This window comes from Marmota marmota, unplaced genomic scaffold (genome assembly GCF_001458135.2).
Source record: "Marmota marmota marmota unplaced genomic scaffold, marMar, whole genome shotgun sequence".
Taxonomy (NCBI): domain Eukaryota; kingdom Metazoa; phylum Chordata; class Mammalia; order Rodentia; family Sciuridae; genus Marmota; species Marmota marmota.
The window spans coordinates 6056374-6078647 of record NW_026000153.1 but is presented as its reverse complement, the minus strand read 5'-3'; the positions used below and the strand labels follow the sequence as shown (position 1 = coordinate 6078647).

General features: G+C 43.1%; 1 protein-coding gene across 2 annotated transcripts in view; it reads right to left on the bottom strand.

The window, feature by feature from the left end:
- Chn2 (chimerin 2) overlaps positions 1-22274 on the bottom strand; it is a 301879-nt gene that overhangs the window by 190781 nt on the left and 88824 nt on the right. The window contains exon 2 of one of the 2 annotated variants that reach the window (XM_048786398.1): positions 13714-13752. The exons of the other annotated variant lie outside the window; for it this stretch is intronic. Coding sequence (XP_048642355.1) covers positions 13714-13752 — 39 coding nt within the window. The remainder of the gene's footprint in view (positions 1-13713; positions 13753-22274) is intronic. 2 annotated transcript variants of the gene reach the window in all.

Sequence of the window (22274 nt, the reverse complement as noted above, 5' to 3'; positions counted from 1 at the left end):
ATGAACCAGTAAATGGGCTCTCACCAGACACCAAATCTGCCAGCACCTCAATCATGGACTTTCTATCTTCCAGAGCTATGAGAAATAAATTTATGTTGTTTATAAGCCACACAATCTATGGTATTGTTATAGCGACCTGAGCCAATTAAGATAGTCATCTAATTTGCAAAATAACATTTTAGAGTTTTATATCCCTTTTCAAAAGAAATATGTGCCCATTATGAAAAATTTGAAAACTACTAGTGGTCAGTAAGAATAAAGGAAAATATCACTCATAATCGCATTTATCACAATACCCAACCCCATTTTGATCTTTATCATTTCCATTTTTATGTAAGTATATTTATTATACATTTTTAATTGCAAAAATGGGATCATATGGTATCTACTGTTTTATAGCCTGAGTTTTAAAAATTAAATGTGAACACAATTACATGTCATTTAATGTTCTTCTACATGATCAATTTTAATGGCTTCAAGTATTTCACTCCATGGATGCATCATAATTTATTTTTATCTACTCCCTTATGTGAACATTTAAGTTGTTCTCATTTTTTCTATTACTGAGCCTTCCTGTTGATAAATCTTTGCACACATCCTTGGTTTTAGTGTTCATTTTAATGTGTTTCATCTGCATAACGTCAAAGTGTGGGAAGTAAAGGGAGGTGATATACAACCTAGTTTACTGTATTCTTCACAAGAATTTATCCCAAGCACAGCTCCTTGGTCCCCCAACCTAGGAGATATCATGTGCCTACCCCATCAGCGAGAAATAAAGTGGTAGAGATCCATTTGATGTCCTGGAATCCTGCTTGGCCAGTGGTCCCAGGAAATAGGTACTTGAAGCCCTCGCCTTCCTGCATTCTGCCAAGCTCCAGTCAATTGGATCCATGAAGGAGCCAGAACTGGGCTAGATTTCAGTAGGTCTCCAGCAACAGAGTCAAGTACCCTCCTTGGAGCCCTACCAAGGACTAGAAGGGAGGCCTTGCTTGTGACTAGGCCAGAATCTTCTTCCATCAGCCACTAAGATCTTGATTTCAATGAACTGACAAATGCAAACACAAACAGACAAAACCCCAAGATGCCACAGCTGGGATTCCATTATGACTCACAGATCTCACTGCTTGAGTTGGCATTTCCCTTCTTGGACTGCCACATACCACTTGTGCATGCTAAGCCAGAAGGACGATGAGTGGAAAAGAAAAGGAGAAGCAAAATACACACACTCAGTCATCTGAGACAGCATGTTTCTGTCACCCGGCCACCACGAACAAACACAGTGATAGGCAGTGGGAGGAGAGGAGCAAGATGGTTTGGCTTCTGTGAGTGGAAAAGATGCTGGACAAATTGGAAGGGTGTGTGAAGGCTCTGTACTCAAATACAAGAGGAGAATTAATCACCCCAAGTAAGAACAGAGCACAGCTCTTCCCAGCCTGCTCACCTGGAGAACCACACTCAAATTCAAAATCAAAAGTGCAGTGCCAACCCAAACATTTTTGATCCCTAGCCCAAATTCCATGGTTTATACTCAAAAGATTTTCATTATTTCTTAAAATGTAATATTGTAAAATGTCATGACCTATTTGTTCTGTCTTTGCTATAATAGTGGAAACCTTTTAGATAATGACTGCTTTTGCTTCATTTTTTGATCATTCCAATATCCATTCATCACACATTAATTATTGGGACTGGTTAAGATACTCTAGGCAGCACACAGTATTGCCAGGCCTGAGCAGGGGCCATGGGCAAGAGAGAGGAGACCCTATATCCTTGCAGCTCTGGTGTCGGTGGTGAGGCAGCAGACACAATTAACAAAGAGACATATAAATATTGTAAAGTTCTATGGAGGAAATAAATGAGGCACTATCACAGAAACTAACCAGGCAGATGTGTATGGGGTGGCTCTGGAAGGTATCTCTGGTGAGCAGGTAGAGCATTGCCATTGCCTACTTGGTTACTGATTTTCTTCCTGGACACACAGGAAAACTATGCGCTCAGTCCTCTGCATTGAAGTGTATCACATGGAAAATGGGCAGGTGACGCTTCCTACTCCCAGGCCTGGACTAAATAATCCTCTGCAAACTCCTTGTGTCTCACCAAGGAACAGATGATTCTGCTGAAGATTCTGAGATGGTCTCAAGGGACAGAGAGGTCATGACAATGAAATGTCTTTGTGGCCACGTGGGACATCAGAGAGTCACCATCCTTAATACATACACACACACACACACACACACACACACACACACACACACACACCACTGGATGATGACCTGAGGGACAAATAAGTTTTATTGTTTTAAGCCTCTGAGGTCTGGGGTCTGTGAGAGCACTCAGACCATCCCGGCCAACAGAGGAGGAAAGTTTAGTGCAAGACCTGGTGGGGGGGACACTGTAGGCAGCTGAAGATCTGACATGAGGGCCTTCAAGCTAAGGGACCAAGGCAGAAAGTTTGAGAACTGAACTGAAGAGGAGCTGGGAGCTGGAGCCCAGGGCATGCAGAAGGGGCATGAAGTGATAGGAAGGGCAGAGAACACAGATACTAGTAGAACATGGTGAGGAGTATGGATTCCTATTTTCTCCAGACTTTCCCAACAAAGTTATCTGTGTGCCAGCATACCCAGTAAATATAAGTAGCTGTTTTATTTAAAAGGCCAAATCCAGAAGGATACAATGAGCATTGGTTTCCTATCGAGGCTGGAATGCATTAGCTGGAACTTAGTAGCTTAAAACAACACTCATTTATTATCTGAAGTTCTGAGGTCACAAGTTCAAAACTGGTCTCACTGAGCTAAAATGAAAGTGTTGCAGAGAGGAACATGGTAATGTTCCTCCACTTGGTTCCTTGAAGGAACCAAGCTACCAACCCTCTAACTCAGAGACCCCCTTCATTCATTCCTCTTAAACTGGATGTCTGGAATGTTTTCTCCCCAAACTGGAGAAAGATTTATCTCTAAAACAAATTGAGTTCATTTTATAGTTACTTATAGATAATGATTTCCATTAGATTTTTTATTAGACTTTTCAAAATGTAGAAAAGAGATTATAGATCCCAAAAATTATTGGAAGGGATCCTGGGTTGGGAGGCATTAGATTTACAGAAAAATGGGCTTCTCAAATCTTTGTTTCTTAGGTCCAGGAAAAGAATTTAACTAAAGAGGAGGTAGTGAACATTGATGGGATGTTTCTATCTGACCCCCTCCTACTATCCCCATAATGGGAGTTTGGGGATGTCCCTTTGAAAATATCATCACAAGAAAATTATATCCTTAAGACTAAGGAGTCTTAGACATTACCAGTCATTACCTCTAAAATGCAGAGGATTAATTATTACATCTACTCCATACCACTGGAGGAAAATGCTCACAGCTGTGTTTGGTGACAGCAATTGGCAACTTTGCAGAACACAAATCCCCCAAAGCAACTTTAGTTGAGTTGGCCTGTGTACATTTGCATGTTATCCCTCAGGGACTAACAAGGCTACTGAGACAAGGGGAGCATGTAGCAATTCTCAAAGGTTGATTATACTGGATTAAGTGACCAGCCACAACATTTAAATAACAAACAACCACTTGTAAAATCACTTTGGACACAAGATTCCCTGGACACTTGTTTTTGGAGTGTGAATTTGTCATGGATCAAGATGGAACAATTCATTCAGCATCTCTCCATCTCCTTCCTTTTAACAACAAGGATCCCCATTTCCTGCCACATCCCACCCCCCCCTAGGTGTATAGTCCTCTGTCCAGTCAGCACATCATAGAGGGATTTTGTCTTCTCATTACTATCCCTCCTGCATTTGTTGCTTCATGTTCCTCTTTATTATTTATTAAAGAAGTCACTTAATCAGAACATTCTTTTTCATGACGACTGCACTTTCCTTTTCAGGAACTACTAAGAATTAACTTCCCAGGAAATGATTACAGTTTTTTACTTGAAACATCCTCCCAGGAAACTGATAAAGCAGAATGATGCCTTCCCATCAGCTGCTTAAGATACAACCAGTTTAGGGACTAAAGATTTATCAGCTTACACTGTGAGCTATTGACTAAATCAATGAAGACTCCCACATCAGCTCCCATAGCAAATCCTAAAGGGCATTTAAATTAGGACAAGACAGAAAGTAAATCACAATACTGGGAACAGGACGAAATGCTTGTCTGACACTAACTCTGTATTTTGCCCACCTAAAAGTGAGCATCTTAGACATGGAACACAGAAATCTAACATGCAGAAAAAATGAGTCTAAAATGCTTAGGATAGGGAGAAGGAGAAGAAAGGAAGTAGCAGCTGAAGGCGTGCGCCAATGGAGAGAGAAAAGGAAGAGGAGTAGAAAGAGAAAAGGAGGAAGGAGAGCAGAAAGAAGGAGAGAGAGGAAGAGGAAGGAGGACCCAAGATCTCAGATTGCATTTAGCTGATAGTAAGCTTGTCAGTAACTCAACTCAGAACACAAAGCGGAAAAAGTAATATGCCCAGTCGAGTGCACAAATAACATTTGAAACTTGATTTGGAGTTACAGCTTCTCCCACTTCCCAGGTGCAGTCCTGCTTCATGTTAGTTTCCTGGAAGAAGCCCCCCACCCCACCCCTGGCCCTTTTGGCCTTCCTCCATCATGGGCCAACTGCAGCCTCCAGCTCTTCTGGATGGGCAGGGAGGAGCGAGGGCAGGAGAGGCCTTCCGGGATGAGTGCTGCATGGGAAGATCCAAGAGCTGCTCCCACAGTAGCCATCTGAAGCACACCCTTCCTCCCTGGGTGGCCCCCAGGTTCCTCAGAGAGCTCCTAACCTCACAGTCACAGGTCACCTGCCTGTGGTCTCCTCAGTGCAGGCCTGTGTTGGTTGCTTAGAGTTTTTTCTCTCAGCCACTGGAAATCTATCCCTCCAAGTGGCCCTCCAGGACAGCATCTAAGTTGGCCCCATGCCAGCTGTCCCTGGGGTCTGGCTCACATGTGATTCATGGAAAACAGTCAAATCCTCAAACTGACACATTCTAGCCACCCAGTCAATCTTCAAGCAGCAATCTCAGAGCAACCCGCAGCTTGCATTTTCCAGAGCGAGTCAGGTCCCAGTCCACTGTGTACCCTCAAATGCAGAGGACACTTGTTCAAACCCTCTAAGATTCTGATCGAAGCCCGTCTCCTCGGGCTTGAGGAAAAAGGCAGGCACACCTCAGAGCTCCCTGGACGGGAGAAGGAGATTTAGAGCACAGCTCATGGAGCAGGTTATGAGTCACAAAACCAGGTTGCATGCATTTCTTTGTACTCCTGCTTGATGCTCTCTCACATAATGTTCAAATGACACACTGAATGGATTGGGTATGCAGTCAAAACAGGTTGAAATTTTTCCATTGTACTTATTTTATTTAATTTTTTATTTTTTTTATGGTACAGGGGATCATATCCAGGGCCTTGCACAGGCTGGACAAGCACTCTTCCACTGAGCTACATCCACAGAACAGAATAGTTCATTTCAACACAATGTTATAAAGGAATATTCCACTTTACCCTTAAATATAAAATGCTAAATTTCCAGAGCAGATTAATTAGGACAGTTAATACTCACTTGGTCACACTTTGCATTGTCTCTCGCTGCTGTCAGCGGGTATCGTCTCTCTACACGCTCAGTTTGGCTAAGCCTCTCTGAATATGGCTTTTTATCTGCTCCCTCAGTCATTTTTGGTTTCATAATTCTCAACTATGCCTCACATCATATAAATCTCCTGCGGATACCAAGGATCAGTTTTTTTGCTACTTTGGTTGGCTTGGTTCTTCTCTAATTTATGTCCTCTACTTTCTTCCTGAAATTCTGCTAAACCATGGAGCTGAACCATTAGAGTTGGAAGAATATTGGAAGTATTGTTTGGTATTTTATCCCTGTACCCAGTGACCCTGACCTCGTCCATCAGCTAAGACTTACTGCATTTGTTATTTTAGAGAAAGGGGATGACACAGCACAATAGAGAAGACGGAGAAATTAATTCATTGTGTTTCAAAATCCTAGAGCGGGAGCAAGGCTGAAGGTGGATGATGGGTATTAAGCAAGCAAACACTCTGAAGAGGGACCCACAGGCTGGGCAAGCTGGCTGACCAGTACACAGTGGCAGGGAGGTACCGAGGCCCCCAAGCCTCACCTACCTCCAGTCAGAGCCCTGGGAGGAATGGATAATGGAACTCACAGGTAGAACTGAGCAATGTAGGGGAGGTAAAGAGGCCAGGAAGGTGCCAGAGTGCAGATGCTGCATGGAGTGTTTGGACAAAGGACTGAGACTGCCCCAAGTAGGCTGTGATGCCCCAGCACATCATAAGAATAGGTGAACGAGTTCCATGAGCCCTAGTGGTAGCACAGAAATGGGGAGAAGCCTTAGGCAGGCTGCCATGTATTTTTCTGGAAAGAACTGGTCTACATGCATCAAGTGTTTCCCGGCAGTTACTCATAGAGTCAGACTTTAAGCTGTCTTGCTGTGGGGACCATGGACTAACATGGCTATGCCTCAGGGAAATGAGTGACTAGGGACCAGAAGACAGATGCTGGCATACACACATGGTAACAAGGGCAAAGAATATGTACCTCTGTTGAGTAGCACTGAATTGGGCCCCTGGTACCTAGACATACCTGGAAGATGGTGAGGCAAGGATTTAGGCACTCTGAGCTGCATAGTATGCCACTGTATGCACGTGGCATGAAATACCATTCAGCTGTTAGGGGAATGGAATTCTGACTGGTGCCACAGCATAGATGAACCTTGAAAATGTCTGGCTGCAATAAGCCAGACACAAGCAGATGAATACTATATGGCTCCACTCACCCGAAGTCCAGAGCCTAGACAGAGTCACAGAATTAGCAAGTAGAATGGTGGTTGCCTGGAGAGGGAGAATGGGGATTTAGGGTTTAATGGGTGTGGAGGTTCACTATAGGAAGATGAGAAAGTTCTGGATATATGGAGTGGTGACTGTTGGGCAACAATACAAATGTACACTGAACCCTACTCGCAGAAAAGGCTCAAATGATAAGTTTTACATTGGGTATATTTTACCACAATAAAAAATAACTCTGCTAACCGCAGTTCTATAGACCAGTCTTAGAAAAGCACACCCTCTGTGGCTGATTTGGAAAAAGCCAGGTGTCCCTATATTTGGGGTTCCCAGCCTGTGACTGGCTTCTTCAGGGCTCCTCTGGCTTTGCCCAAGTTCCTCAGAGGAAATAGGACTCACAAACTTCCTGTACCACAGGCAGATACCGTGGTGCTTCACCTCCTACTCTTTAAAGTGGCCAGCTCCAGTCTCACTGGGGAGCCAGATGGCTTCACTAAAGATAATGGAAAAATATGTCTAAGGGGGAATTTTTATCAATTTGTTTCCTAGGCATAAAACCATGGTGATGATAATCCCCTCTGTACAGAGTGTTAAAAACCAGTGTTCTCGCCTAGTGTAATTCTCTAAGGTCAAGTGGGGCAAATAGTTTAATTCACATAAAGATGAGATGAGACGGAATGAGGCATGGCAAGTTCAAGGGACTTGCCAAGGTTGCCTGGCTAACAAGCGTGTGCACAAGGACTTCAGCATCCGTTCTCGGAGTCCAGATCTGCATCCCTTGTGGGTCTGGATGGTCCTTGCGGGAAAGGAGACAAGGCATCTCAGGTATGTTTGGATCATAGGAGGTTCAGGAGCCCCAGAAAGGCTGGGAGTGTCTGGGACCCTCTCTCAGGGGCAAGCCTTCTTTTTAAAGCTGTACTTAGATCCCAAATGAATTAAAAAAAACAAACAAAAAAACAAAACAACAACAACAACAACCAAAAAAAAAAACTAGATATCTAGATATCTTACATCTTTTTTTTTCATTTATCTGCAGATGATGGGTTGTTCCTCCCTTTTGGCTAATGTGAATGTCGTTGCGAACATTTGTGTACAAAAATCTGTTCAAGCCTCTGCTTTCCATTCTTTTAGGCAGCAGAGAGTAATTTATAAAAGCATTCTGTAGGGAAAATTTGGAATTGTTTTGGAAACAAAATAATTCACCTCGTTTAATGATTCATAGAGGGAGCCATTGTTGGGTTTTTCTGAGTTGACATTATAAAAACTTTCCTCATCACAAACTTTGGAAGAAAAAATAATAAAAGACTTTCTGGACTCTGTATTATTATGAGACTATACAAGTGGCAGTGATCAAAATGATTATCAAATTTTAAGCTTTTCATTAATGTGTTTAATAAAAAATAATAGCTTTAGTTCTCAAAATTGACTAAAATAAAATGAATATATGCTCATTGGATTTCTTAGACATGTTATGCTATGGTAACTCCATACATATATAATAAGCCTTTTTAAAAACATTGCCCACAGCAACATGTAGCTCTAAGGAATACCATGCTATAGGAGATAAGTTGGTTCCTGTGTTTTATCAAACACCTATAAATAAATCACAGTTTAAGGGAGCCACGGCCAGTATGCTCACTGGCTAAGGACCGCCTGAAGAATAGCTTTTGGAAAAAATATTCCTTGTTATTCAAATAGTCACCTGCTAATCATTTACTTCACCAATTCAGAGATCCATGCTTTGAAATGTGTTTGGAAACAAAGACAACTCTTCAAGTCTGAGAACTGAAGCCCCACGTTGATTTACCAATGTAACCCATCATGTCATTCCTGAGGCTCACAGATCTAGGCTACATCTTTAGCTATTTTGAGCATAATGAAAAGTAGAAAATAACATCGCTCAAAATTGGGAAAGACTATTAAAGGACAATGTTTTCTTAGGATCATCCATTTGTGTCAAAGCCTTGTGCCCTAATGGCCCTTGGCCATCTCCCCATCTCCTACCACAGGTCATCTTTGTTTCTCATTTTTTTTTTTGGAAGGCGAACTCCTGTCTCATTTCAGGGTCTTTCTTGCCTCACCCCCTACCCCCTGTCTACTTTCTCTGAAATGCCCTCATTGATTTTAAAGACACTAACAATTTTCATTTGATCTATTTCCTCCAGTCTCTCTCATCCTACACTCTCATGCTTACCCTTGCCTCTTGTTATAAAGTCCATACTCCTCAACTGGCATAGAAATCCTCCCATATTATGACCCCAATCTTTCTTCCCAGTCTACTGGTACTCATTGCCTTAGGTTTTGAAGAAATCTACCCAATGGGTTCAGTCTACACTGTTTTGCCTGTTGGGAATCCCCATCCCTTCCAATTTTACCCATTCCCAGTCTTCCTCATCTACCAAGTCTTTTCCTGGTTCTTCTCCTTGGAAAAAGCATGCTTTTGTTTGGATTCCCATAGAGAGTTACCTACTTACCTCTTAAAACGCTTGCCACTTTCTACCCCATGTATCAGTTACTTGCGTTTCTATCTCAGTTCCCATAGATTCCCAGAAGCTTTCATAGCAACTTAACGAAAATATAAGAATGATTATGGGATACCAAGTAATATCAGTAACTTTGGTTCATAATTGCATTACCTTTATAGGAAGTCAGAGTTTTGAGTTATGGTCAACAATAACAATACATTATACATGTTGAGCTTTCTAGGTCTATAATCTATTACCTGAAGACCCCTAGGAAAAGTGGAATTCCCATTCTCATTTGACAAGTGAGAACAATGAGGCAAAGAGCTGGCAGGAAGCAAAGTCAGTGTTGCTGCATCAGGTGAGCATAAATTTCTGAAAATGCTAGAAGAACATAAATCAGCCACAAAAATGCAGCTCAGCCCAACTGTACACCTTGGCTGTGGTCCCCAGACAACACTGTCTATGGGGCCAAGAATGCCTCAATTCGTGTGGATCATCACGAACACACATGATAAACAGACTTCAGATAAGACCAAAGAGGGAGTGAGTTCCCTTAAACAGAAATCACCATGGATCGGTACTGGTGCCGCTCTTTAGGAGAGTTTCCCTCTCTTGATACAGAGGAGTCATTCATCAGGCATCCTCTGGATCTGGCAGCTCCCAAGTGCATCTCCCTTCTGGCAGGGATTCTGTCATGGGGGTAGCTGTGCATGGACTCAGGCTAGTGGCAAAGTTTCCCAAAGAGTGTTTACCTGTGGGAACTCACACTGTGACACTGTGCACTTCAAGGCAATTCATAGGTTAATAAGTTCATTCAGTATCCGTCTTTGGTTATGTCTCTTGGGACTGCTAAATACATATAGAACAATTTATCTCGTTTGTCCCTTGGTTTTTCAATCAAGTGTGCGTGAAGCATTAGAAAGCAGCACTTTTTTTTTTTTAAAGTATGGGGGTGGTGCGGGGAACAGCCCTGTGGCATGCAAATACCCACAGGTGGAAGCTAGAAGAGTCTGCTAGGGAAATGCTCTCTCCTGGGCACCTTTCCTTCCCTCTGCACTGTCACATCTCTCTGTTGGTTTGCTCCATAGCACTCAGAAAATGCAGTCATTTTTTTCCCAGCATCATCTGGAATCCTTACAAATAGAGCGTTTTAGTATACAATTAATCGAATGCATTTGAGATAAGCTAGACTTTTTTAAAAGGTGATTACCCATGAGCAGATCTTCCCTTTCTGGAGGAAGCCTGGTTATGGGATTCCCAGCTGCAGCACGTATTTCTTCAACATGGATATTTCTAGCCCGAGGTGCTCATGCACAGCCCAGCTGCCAAGATCATGCCAGCCCTCCTTCTTCTGGGACCCAATGCCCAGCATCTCAGACATCAGTGTGGCTTCCCACAAGACCCTTCTGGCTGGAGGCCCTTTGCCAATTTGCCTAATCCCCTCTGCTGGCAATGGCAGTAATGCTGCTGAGGGCCGTCTGCATTAGTCAATAACTTGCTTATCAGGTGCTCACTTAGAAATGCCTCTGAAAGCATTTTCTTAGTCTAGCTAACAAATACTATGGGTGAGTTGATATTAGTCTCAACAACCAAATATCACCCCAGTTGTCTGTGCTGCTAGGTGAGAACAGTGGTAGGAAAAGCCTCAATAACCATGAATGGATTGACTCACAGTTTTTGGTTTCTTTGTTTTGGTGCATACTTGAAGCACAGGCTCAGCCATGGAGCTGCACTCCCAGCCTTGGTTTGTAGTTTTAGCTCTTTCTTGACTCCTGGGATTTACACTTGTATAGCTTCTGCTTAAGAACTGGCAATGGTATAGTTGCCAGGTTATACTGAGACCCAAGACTAGGATTTCAGAAAGGCAGAAGTTGATATCCAGTTCTGCACTATAGAATGGTGCGTGTTGTCTAACCTGTTTCCTTCTCTGCCAAAGAACAACAGGATGACCCCATCAGCCCTGGGTAATATCCTGGCCACTGCTGCATCAGATGAGCAGACACATGCCAGGGCCCCTGGGTGAGCAGGAAGCACTAGACAAAGGAGCTCACTGTTGCTGCCTGGGTGAAGGAGGAGGCGTGATGGGGCACAGGGCTTTGCTGCAAAATATCTAAACCAAGTGCAGCAGCTACAAATAGTCACAAAGCAGAATGGGAAGGATATTACCCACAAGAAGGGCATCTGTAAGAATGATCTTTTACCTGATTTTTTTTAAATGCTTTATGTCCACTTGTGTACAATTCTAACTACCTTAGGTACCTTCAGTGTCCAAGGTATTTTCTTGGTGCTGAAAACACCAGAACAGTAAGATACAATCCTTGTTCTCAATGAGCTAGTGTTGGGTGTGCATGCACTATGTGTAGGTGTGCAGGGACGCAGCCACATGGAGGTGCCCTGTGGCTTGCTGTTCTCTGGAGCACAGGACATCAGGAAGTCCAGGCCAACTGGCAAAGCTCTGAAAAGGCAGCAGAGGTGAGTTTGCTTTGAAGGGACTTCAACAGGCAGGATTAGGATAGAAGGTGTTTTTGAAGGAAAAATACTTGAGAGAAGGCAAGGGGGGGGTGTGAGGCACATGCCACCATGTGCTGATATGCGTGGAATAGGAAGGGGAGTTGTGAGGTCCCTGTGTGGCTGGGAGGCATGAAGGAAGGGCAGGAGGGAATTGGTACATTTACAGCAGCCACACAGGTCTGCACGTATGATATTTGGGAACCAAAAATGCCACATTGAGACAAGATCTCAGCTACTTCTTTTTTTGTATGGGGAGGAGGTACCAGGGATTGAACTCAGGGGCACTCGACCACTGAGCCACATCCCCAGCCCTATTTTGTATTTTATTTAAAGACAGAGTCTCGCTGGATTGCTTAGCACCTCACTTTTGCTGAGGCTGGCTTTGAACTCACGATCCTCCTGCCACAGCTGAGTTGCTAAGATTATAGGCATGTGCCACCATGCTTAGCTCTGGCTTCTTCTTTTTGATTCTGTCTTTGTCATTCAGTTTGGCAAAGAAATGGAACCTTCCTGCAGTAACCAGACACCAAGGACAGACTCTCAATGGACAGTTGTGTATATAGAAAGACTGGCAGAAAAAGAAAGGTAGTCCATCTTCCAAAATGTTTGTTGTTTTTGTCCCCAAACTTATAACTTGATTTTTCAAGTCACATAACTATAAGAAAACTAAAAAAATCTTTCAACTTCCTATAAAGTGAAAGACTCAAAGGGATTCACTGAAATTTTTCTCCAAGTTCATTACTAACAATAGCAAAAAAGTTTATCTTTTGTTCATTCAACAAATACTTCTTGAGCTCCTATCATGCACCAGGCTCTGTTCTAGGCACTGGGGATGCAACAGGGAACACACAGATGAAAATCTCCACCCGCGTGGAACCTATTGCCTAGCAGCAGAGACCAGCAATAAATGAAATAAATAAGCAAAACAGACAGTGAGGCAGAGGACCAGAGATGCTGTGGAGAAAAAGTACAAGGAAAGATGTAGATGGCACCTGTGACACTGGAGCCAATGCCTGAAGGAAGGGCGGGGTGAGAGCCATGCAGACACCTAGGAAGAGAGCCATGGGGCAGAAAGCTGAAATGTACTTGGCAGGGCAGAAACAGGAAGGAGGCCTGGGTGTCTGCAGCTGAGAGATGGAGAGAGAGGAGCAAGATGTGAGAACAGAGACATAACAGAGAGCCTGAGGCAGGAGCACAGCGGATGAGGAGAGGGTGTTTTTTGGCAGCAAGAAGAAACCGTTTCAAGGTGGAAGAATTGATCGATACTAGCAAATGCTCTGAGAGGCCAATTAAGATGAGAACTGAGAACGGACCCTTGAAGTTCACACCTTGGAGGTCATGAAACCCCCTGAGGAGAAGGGTGCGGGTGGAGCCATGTGGGCAAGGCTGGCCACAGTGAATTCAAACAAGAATGGGAGAATGGACAGGGTTTTGCTGTAGCGGGAACAGAGAAATGGGGTGGATGCTGGGAAAGAGAATATTTTAAGAAAAAAAAAAACCTATTTTATTTTATTCTGGTTTTTTTTTCCTTCTTTTTTCTTCAAATGACAGAAATCACAGCCTGTTTTTATGCTGCTAGGAATGGATCCAGCAGAAGGAAAAATCAATGTCGCACAAGAGGAAAGGGGCAGCAGCTATCCAAAGGTACCAGGGCGCTAGGTGGGAGGGAAGATTTAGTGCAGAAGGGAATGGGTGACTGAGGCAGAAGCAGGGACAGTGACCTTCAGAAAAGGCAGGAAGGCAGAGCATCCAGGCACTGAGGTTGGGAGATGCAGATGAGCGCTGGCAATTCATGGAGACCCTCTGTGACAGCTCTGTCTTCTCCATGGATCAGTGCAAGCAGGCAGGGCACTGGTGAGGAAAGCAAGAGCCATCATGCAGGGGCTGCCTCTGAGGGAGGAGGCAGTGGGACATGGCCTGACTTACATTTGGGGAGCTCTCTCTGGCTTCCGGCTTCAGAATGTACTGAAGGGAGGAAAGCATGGAAACAGAGCAGTTAGTTAAGAGGTTACTGCAGTTCGGGATAGAGACTTTTCATTTTTTCAAGATGAGGATGGTAGCAACAGAAATGGAAACACGGTCAGCTTCAGAATGTATTTTGAATACAGCTGAGTGTGGCAGAGTCAATGAAGTACAGGATTGTTTTCCCCCCTCTCCAAAACCAATACAACCCAACCCAGAGATGTTATTACATGACTGAGACCCAACTCAATAACATGGCAATGCTTTTAATGACCTGATCCAGTTTTTAACTAGCAATGATTATTCCAGAACGGTGGTGATATCCATAAGTGATGCCAGTGAAAACATAAATACCTGTTGGTGTTGTAAAGTGTTATGGAAATGGAAGCTGTAGTTAAGAGAGGCGTTTGTGTCTGCTCCAATAAGCCAATTGGCAGGGAGGAATCAATACAGCATGAAATTAGTGTGGAAAAATATTTTAGGCTTTCCAAGATCAAAGAAAGGATAGTAAAATATTTACTTGATGTCCTTTTAACTTCCCTTTCTCAATATTTATTAATGTTTGGCCTCCCTTGAAATGAGAGTTCCATTATGAGCTCTTTTGGTAAATGGATTGAAGGTTGTCTCAAAGCACTCCAGCTTCTCTTAAGTATTTTCTATTCTCCGGTAAAATACTATTAGTCTGTATTTTATAGTGCTCAGCGTATCAAAAACAAGCATCTCTATTCAGAAGAACTAAGGGACTGCCCTGTTCTTCTCCCTCCCCTGCCACCTGTGACAATTATAGACATTCTTACAATGAGGGGATGTACAAATATAACTGTCATGGTAAAATTGTCATTATAGCTGGGCATGGGTCGCACACCAGTAATCTCTGGAACTTGGGAGGCTGAGGCAGGAGGTTTGCAAGCTTGAGGCCAACCTCAACAACTCAACAATCTCCTGCCTCAAAATAAGAAGATAAAAAGAGCTGGGGAGGTAGCTCAGTGTTACAGTGCTAGCCTAGCATGTGCAAGGCCCTAGGTTCAATTCCCAGCAATGCATACAAACATACACAATTATAAAAAGCACCAATCCCTGGTGATTCATGAGGCCTACTTTAAATATACCTAAAATTTAGGGCTTAGAACAACCAAAATATATGAGAGGCTCAGTACTTTTCAAATTCACAGCTGGGAAAAAACGCACACAAAATTTCCCAGAGAATAGAAGACAGAAATCCCTTCCTTGTCTTTTCCTCAGTTCAGATTATGAGAAGCTGCAAACTTTGGCCACCTAAATATTCTATGTCTTACTAAAGAGCATGTGAGGTAAATCCTACAAGAACCATGGCAGTTTTTAAACTAAGAATTAAACTTCTAGGATTTAATACTAAAGAAATAATTAAGAATGCATAAAGCTCTGGCTATAAGAATGTTCATAACAGCACAGTTTATTAGAATAAAGAGAAACTGGAATCAATTTAATGCCTAACAAGAGCTGGCTGGTTTAAAAAAAAAAAAATCCATCCATGCAATTGAGCTAGGCATGGCCATTAAAATGATGTCCAATAGTTAAAGATGTGGAAAGATGTTCATAATAGATTTTGAAATAAAATTTATATGAAGAGTCTGGCCACATCTTTATAGTAAGAAAAATATTTACATGTGGATATATGTAGGAAATTAAAAGCATAAACATTAAAAGATTTATGTGATCACTTCTAACTGTAGAACTTGCAGGCAGTTGGTCCATTTTCCTCATCCATACTTTGTTTGAATTTGCCTACGAATATCATCTTATTACTTGTATAATTGGGAAAGTATCAGTAAAACTTACTGATGGCTTACAAGTCTCAAACTGCGGAGCCAAGTGCACCCTATTGTTTCTGACTTTGCTGGTTTTCTAGACCTGTGGCTATGTTTGAATTTAAGCCTAATGTGGCCCAGAGATGGCCTTCTTTCATGGATCTGTGATAATCTGCTTAGCAATCAGGCTCACTGTTTTCTTTAGACGTCAAGTGGAAGGAAAAGGGCACCATTAGACATTTGGTACCCCCAGGACCACAAGGAACAGGGTTCTGAGTAGAAGCTTCTGGCAGCATGTGTCAGGAGGTTGGTTTCCTTTGCATAAAAGCAACAGGGGCTGTCCAGAGATCAGATGTGTCCAGAACATCTGGGTGGGAGGGGGGTTGTGGGATAGGGACATACCGTGTAAAGTCCTAGAAAGTGAACACGAACACAGAAGATTTAGTCCAATGCACCTTGTGCTATAATACAGAATATATAATACAGACTCTATTATACAGAGTCTCAGTAATTTCAGGAACAAAGCCCAATAAAGGGACAAAGCAATTTACAAAGATTCCTTTAACTTAAGAACGAAGTCCCCAAAGAACTAAAGTCTAATATGTTGAACTCCAAACAAGCTGCTTTAAAAGTAACACTGAAAACATCAAATGGAAAGTAGATTAAGGACATGCTCCATCTGTAAGCGCTTGCTTACCACAAACTCAATTACTTGTTCTAAAATGAGGTATGGGTTGGCTGGGATTTACTGATAGTCTTGTCCCAGTAACAGAATGACACACCCAGAGGGGGAAAGCCTCAGTTCTCTTTCTTGATCACACTCAGAACCAAACCTCCAGGTAAATGTGTAAAGAAGTAGCTATGTTTTGCAAAGCAAAAGGTGTTGTATCTATAGGCAAAGTCAACCCCCCACTGGCTTTTATCTTTTGTGCCATCTATTTGAAAATAGAAAGCACAGGGCCATGTTTGTCTTTGAACGCAGTCAAGTTCCCTCCACCACCACCCTCAGGGTAATGCTTGTTCCAAGTAAGTATTTTCTCTCTGCCTTCGCCCTCTGTTCAGTTCTAGAATTTGCCCTTATTTAATTTTGGCCAATTTTCCACTTCTGAGCAGAGGGCAAAAGCATGTGCGGCTCTCTCTCCCGTTAGCTCACTCATGCCTAACCCGCAGTCCTGCTGGCCTCTGTGACGCTGCCAGCACCCCCTCTCGGAGACATCTGTTGCCTTGCTTAAACCAAGAAGCCCCCTAAGCATGTGACTGGGCCGTGCAGAATTGGAGAGTGCCGCCTCCAACAAGAGGCGTATGTCCACCTCGCCTCTCCCCTGTCATTTCCTTCTCTCGCCCTGGCCTCAACAAGTGGCAGAGCCTCACACAAGCTGTCAGGGACAGATGCTATGTGAAAAGAGGAAATTGGACTCAAAGATGCTACAGCTTTTTAAATTAAGTCCAACCTAAAAGCCAAATAGCGAGGCATGAAATGAATACTTACTTGCAAATAAGCAGCAAAATTTGCAAAAACAAATGCCCTGGTTCAGGTCAGTGGGCGACTTATTAGCTTTTGTAAATGTCACATTGTTCCTCATTCAATGCTTTTGCTATTTTCACCTGGGCAGTGGAAAATGCATTTTGTGTTGGTACACAGGTAGCCTGGGTTTTCTTTTGTGATTTTCTTCCCCCGCCACCCCAGGCTGGTGGAGTTGGCAAGACAAAGTGTGTCCACACATGGCCAAATGCTTACTCCCGTGTATTCATCCCTGGCTTGCTCCACAGGCCCACGAGTGCCCACTTCACGCCTGGCCTGGCTATACATGCTAAGAAAAAGGGACAATGGCACCATTGTGGCTTCCCTCTTCCCAGCTCCCAGAGCTAATTCTACTCATGCGGCTTTGTCTCCATTTTCTCTAGTTTACTAGTTTTGTTTCTTATTGTTCCTCTCTGCATGCTGTCTGCTAATTAAAGCTGACTAGGGCCTCTGCTACTGGTCTCAGCGCAAATGGCCAAGTTCCTTGATGACTGTTAAGGACAGCAAGGACTCAGGCAGAAGGCCAGGTGGGCTTTTAAGACAGAAGAAAACAGAGGGGAAAAGACTAACAAAAACCCTTAGTTAAAGAACAAGAATAGCGGGGGTGACCTTAAAACAGACACTGCGAATTCTAAAGTGATCAAAAAAATGCAGATCAATCTCATTAAGAGTCACATGTTTCGAATTTCTATCATTTCAGCCACAGAGAAAGTTAAATATATTACTTAAGGTGATTAAGAAAGCTTTCATTCACTTTCAATTCAATAAAGAGGGAATCTCAGCTATTATCTTTGTTCTTCTAACCAGAATAGCAGGGAGAACTGACCTCTCTGACCACACAGCCAAGCACTGGTTGAACCCAGCACAGGTCGCCATATTTTCTGATCTGCTCCCTAGCCCCACCCAAAGCCCCAGCCAACTCTGGGCTTCCTCTTTCCCTGTATGTTTTTTAAAATATTGTTTTTTAGTATATTTATTTTAATGATTTTATATTTTATTTTAAACATCTGACATTATCATTTTAGAATACTGCACATATTGAATACTGCTTGTTATGAACATCTAATTGCAATTCCAGAGGTCTTCATGACATGCAATTTTTTTAAAGAAATGCTGGAAAAATATATATATATATATCATATATACATACATATATATTTTTTTAATGAAATGCTGGGAATAAATTTCAAATAATTGCAACCAAGAAGAAAGGAAGGAGAGGAAATTAGCCTGTTCCAAGATAATTTTTCACTATTAGGCAATAATCAGAAAAGGAACATCTGATCTTGGATTATTTTTATCTTACTATTGTATTGTTAAAGACAAAAAAAACTGAGTAAGAATTTGTTTCACTAAAACTATTAAATAGGACTCTGAAGGTTAAATGACACAAAATACAAGCCAAATTGGTGAAGACAAAAGAGAATTTATTTATTTATTTTTTTTAGGCCTGAAAAAATCCAGGACTGGGTCTCAGCTTAGCTGCATCTTGGGAGAGAGCTCAGATGAAGACTGACACTTGCAGGGTACACACCAGTGCTGAGCACTGTTCTCGGCATTTCCCAGGACTCCCCTGGTCCTCACACAACTCCAGGAAGAGCTATATCATGATTCCTATTTTGCAGGTGAGAAAACGGATGCCCAGAGACTCATTGTCCAGAGTGACCCCCGAAGCCTAGTTTCATCATTGCTCCTCCTGTGTTCAGAATCCAGTTTTGCTCCCCTCTCCTCCCCCTGCCTCTATGCTGCTGCCATTCTCTCTCAGACTTTCCCTTCCTGGAAGCAAGGCCACTGAAAAGGCTGAGCCTGGAAACCCGAGAGCGCCAAGTGCAGCCAAAGGAACCAAGGCTCTCTCTTCCAGAAGCCACGACAAAAATCTTTTTCTCTTTGGCCTGAAACAAACATGTCAGAACCTTGTGTTCTGATAGGATGAAGCTAACCAGAGGGCACCCCAGCCCCCAACAAGACAAGGGAACTCCCCTAGAACAAATGGACTTGAAGCCAAGAGAATAGGAGCCCCATTCCCCGAGAAACTGAGATAGTTACAAGGCAGTTAATGAACGCTAGGGAGTGAACAGCAGGTGGACACTATGCTGTCAAAGCTCACCGCAACAATTAAAATACTTCTTTCCCAGTGATCTCATACAAGTACTTGGTCTTAGGTAATATAAATATCCAGGAATTTTCGTGGCAACTTTCATTTTTGTATAATGAATATGAATAAAGAGAAAAGTATAAGAAAAATTGAACCAAGACAGGACAGCAGTGATGTGTTGACAATTATGGGCTACCTCTGCCCTGCCACTCATGTGGGCTTTGTGTGTGTGCGGGGTGGGGGTGGGGTTATCTGTTCATTTGTTGTAGGGCATCTAGGTTGGTTCCATCTAGGTGATCTGCAGATGTTTGCTTTGTGTGGGGGAGGGGGGGGTTAGTTGTAGTTGGACCCGATACCTTTAATTAATGATTAATTAATTTTTATATGGTGCTGAGGATCGAACACTGTGCCTCACATGTGCTAGGCAAGCGCTTTACCGCTGAGCCACAACCCTAGCCCTCATGTGGGCTTCTGATCCCTCCATGTACTGTGGATTTGCAGAATCTTCACTTTGGGGTGAGTGGAGGAGCTCATCCATCCCTAGAACCCACATGGAATAGAGGCTGTCCCCAGTGCTATCAAGAACAATGCCCCCCTCCCCAGGTGCTTTCACATAAGGCAGGGTGAGAGAGAAAGGGCACAAGTGAAAAGAGGGGTGATCTGCAGATGTTTGCTTGATTTTAGCCCTGTGAAAACCTTGGGAACATACTCAGCTTATCCTGCATTTCCCTCACCACCCTGTCCCATGTGGACCTCCTACAACTTGTCCTGAGTTTTCTAGTGTATTACCCTACTTCTTGTGACTCCAAGTGTAGGCTCTCCTCTGAAATCAAAAGAGCCCTTCCTCAATCTTTTAAGTATGCTGACACTCATTATTATAGCCTAAATAAGATTCCTTAGAAAACTTGGATTGGAATGACCGCTTGACCCAGGTATCCCACTCCTCAGTTTATACCCAACGTACTTAAAATCAGCATACTATAATGATGCAGCCATTACAATATTTATAGTAGCTCCATTCACAATAGCCAAGCCAGATGGAACCAACCTAGATGCCCTACAACAAATGAATGAATAAAGAAAATGTAGTCTATATACACAATGGAATATTACTCAGCCATAAGGAAGAATGAACTTATGGCATTTGCTGGTAAATGAATGGAACTGGAGAATATCATGCTAAGTGAAATAAGCCAAACCCCAAAAAACTAAAGGCAGAATGTTCTTTCTGATATGTGGATGCTGACCCACTACAAGGGAGGGGAAGATAAGAAGTTCATTGGACTAGACAAGGGGAATGATGGGAAGGGAGGAGGGATGGGAATAGAAAAGACAGTAGAATGAGTCAGACATATCTTTCTTATCCTTATATATGAATAAAAGACCAAGGTAACTCCACATCATAGACAACCACAATAATGGAATCCTAATTGGAACAAGTTACACTATTCCATGTATGTGTAATACGTCAAAATACACTCTATGTCATGTATTTCTAGAAAGAACAAATAAAGTTTTTTTTAAAAAATTATCTCCTAAATAGTTCTGATGTTATCCCACGGAGTGAGAAAAAAAAAAAAAGAAAAGATGAAAAAGAATGAAATTGTAGGAGAAAATGCTGTGCCCCCCCACCCCCCGCCAAGGGAGGCAAACTATAGAGGGTTGTGTGTGGTACCCATCGTGGGAAAGATGCTGCACAGCACTTGCCAGCATTCACGAGGAGCTGCTATGGCTTGGGAGGTCGGGCAAGCGGACTCAACGCCTTGTACCTGGGTGCCAGGAAAGAGTTCATGGGGGTACCTTAGGAGCTGGATGGCTGCCATCAGATGATACAATTCATTGGCTATAACTGTTTCAGAGACTCAAACACTGGGAGTAGATCATCAATGTGGTGCCAGAGGGCTCTGACCTCAGCCCTGTCCAGTTCCAACATTCTGTCAATAACTCCAATGAGGATATTTATGGCATACTTATCAAATTGAGAGTTGAGGCAATGCTGGGAAAACAGAGCAATGTTGCTGCTTGACATAAACAGGATCATACAAGATATGCCACAGATCCCTGATGAGACGCGAGGGTGATGAACTGTTAAGCCTGCACTCAGGTTAAAATAAACACACCCAACTACAGGACTGTGGAGACGTACCTTAGCAGCCACATGTATAGAAAGGCCTTTGGGTTGGCGCTATGTGTGGTATGAGTCAGCACTTCTCTGTGGTTGCCAAAAAGCAAATGTGGTCTAACACTGCATTGATGGAAACAGAATATTTAGACTGTGGCTTCTACGAGGCTTGCTGTGTTTTATGAGACGCAGACCACACCAAGAGTTTGTGCTTAGTTCCTGACCCTACTCTCAGGGAAACACAGGCTTGCTGAAGTTCAGTAGGAAAGTAAGGACTGGAAACTCCTGTAAAGGCATGGAGGGGTTTGGTCTGGAAAACAGAAAGCGTACATGAAACATGAGACCTGATGTGATAATCTGTCCTACAGGAGAAGGGTTCCATTTGTTCTGTGTATTACCTATGGTTAGACCCACACAAATAACAAGAATTATAGGGGAACAGGTTTTAATGCAAAAGAAAGACTTTCTAGACACAGCGGTGTGCTGGGAGCCATTAGCCAAGTAGGTATGACAATTTCCTTGCCAGCGTACCCCATGTTGCTGACATTTTGCAGTGACATTGAATGTAGTTGACCTTGCTCAAGGACCAGGGCGGATTAGGGTGTTCCCGGTTTAACATAATCGTGTTTAGGGCGTTCCCAGTTTAGGTTCCAGGTTTAAGGTTTAAGATTATTCCTGCTGGGAATCGGGCGTATCCTGCTGCCTGAGTTCCCCTTGAGTTCTCATGGGATTTAGACAGTATATTTTGGAGATAGAAGCCCAGTGGAGGGGAATTTGGGAGAGAACGTGAATTTGGGAGAGAACGTGGATTTGGGCAGAGAACGTGGATTTCCCCAGAACGTGATTGTAGACGGCTGGTGTGAGTTCGGGAATAAAGAGTTGCTGTTTGAATCTGCAAGCTGTGTGGTGGCTCGTGATTGTGTGCCCAGCCAGACTGCGGCATTTGTGCCCAGCCAGACTGCGGCATTTGGCGGCCCGTACGGGGAACTTCTGAAGCTT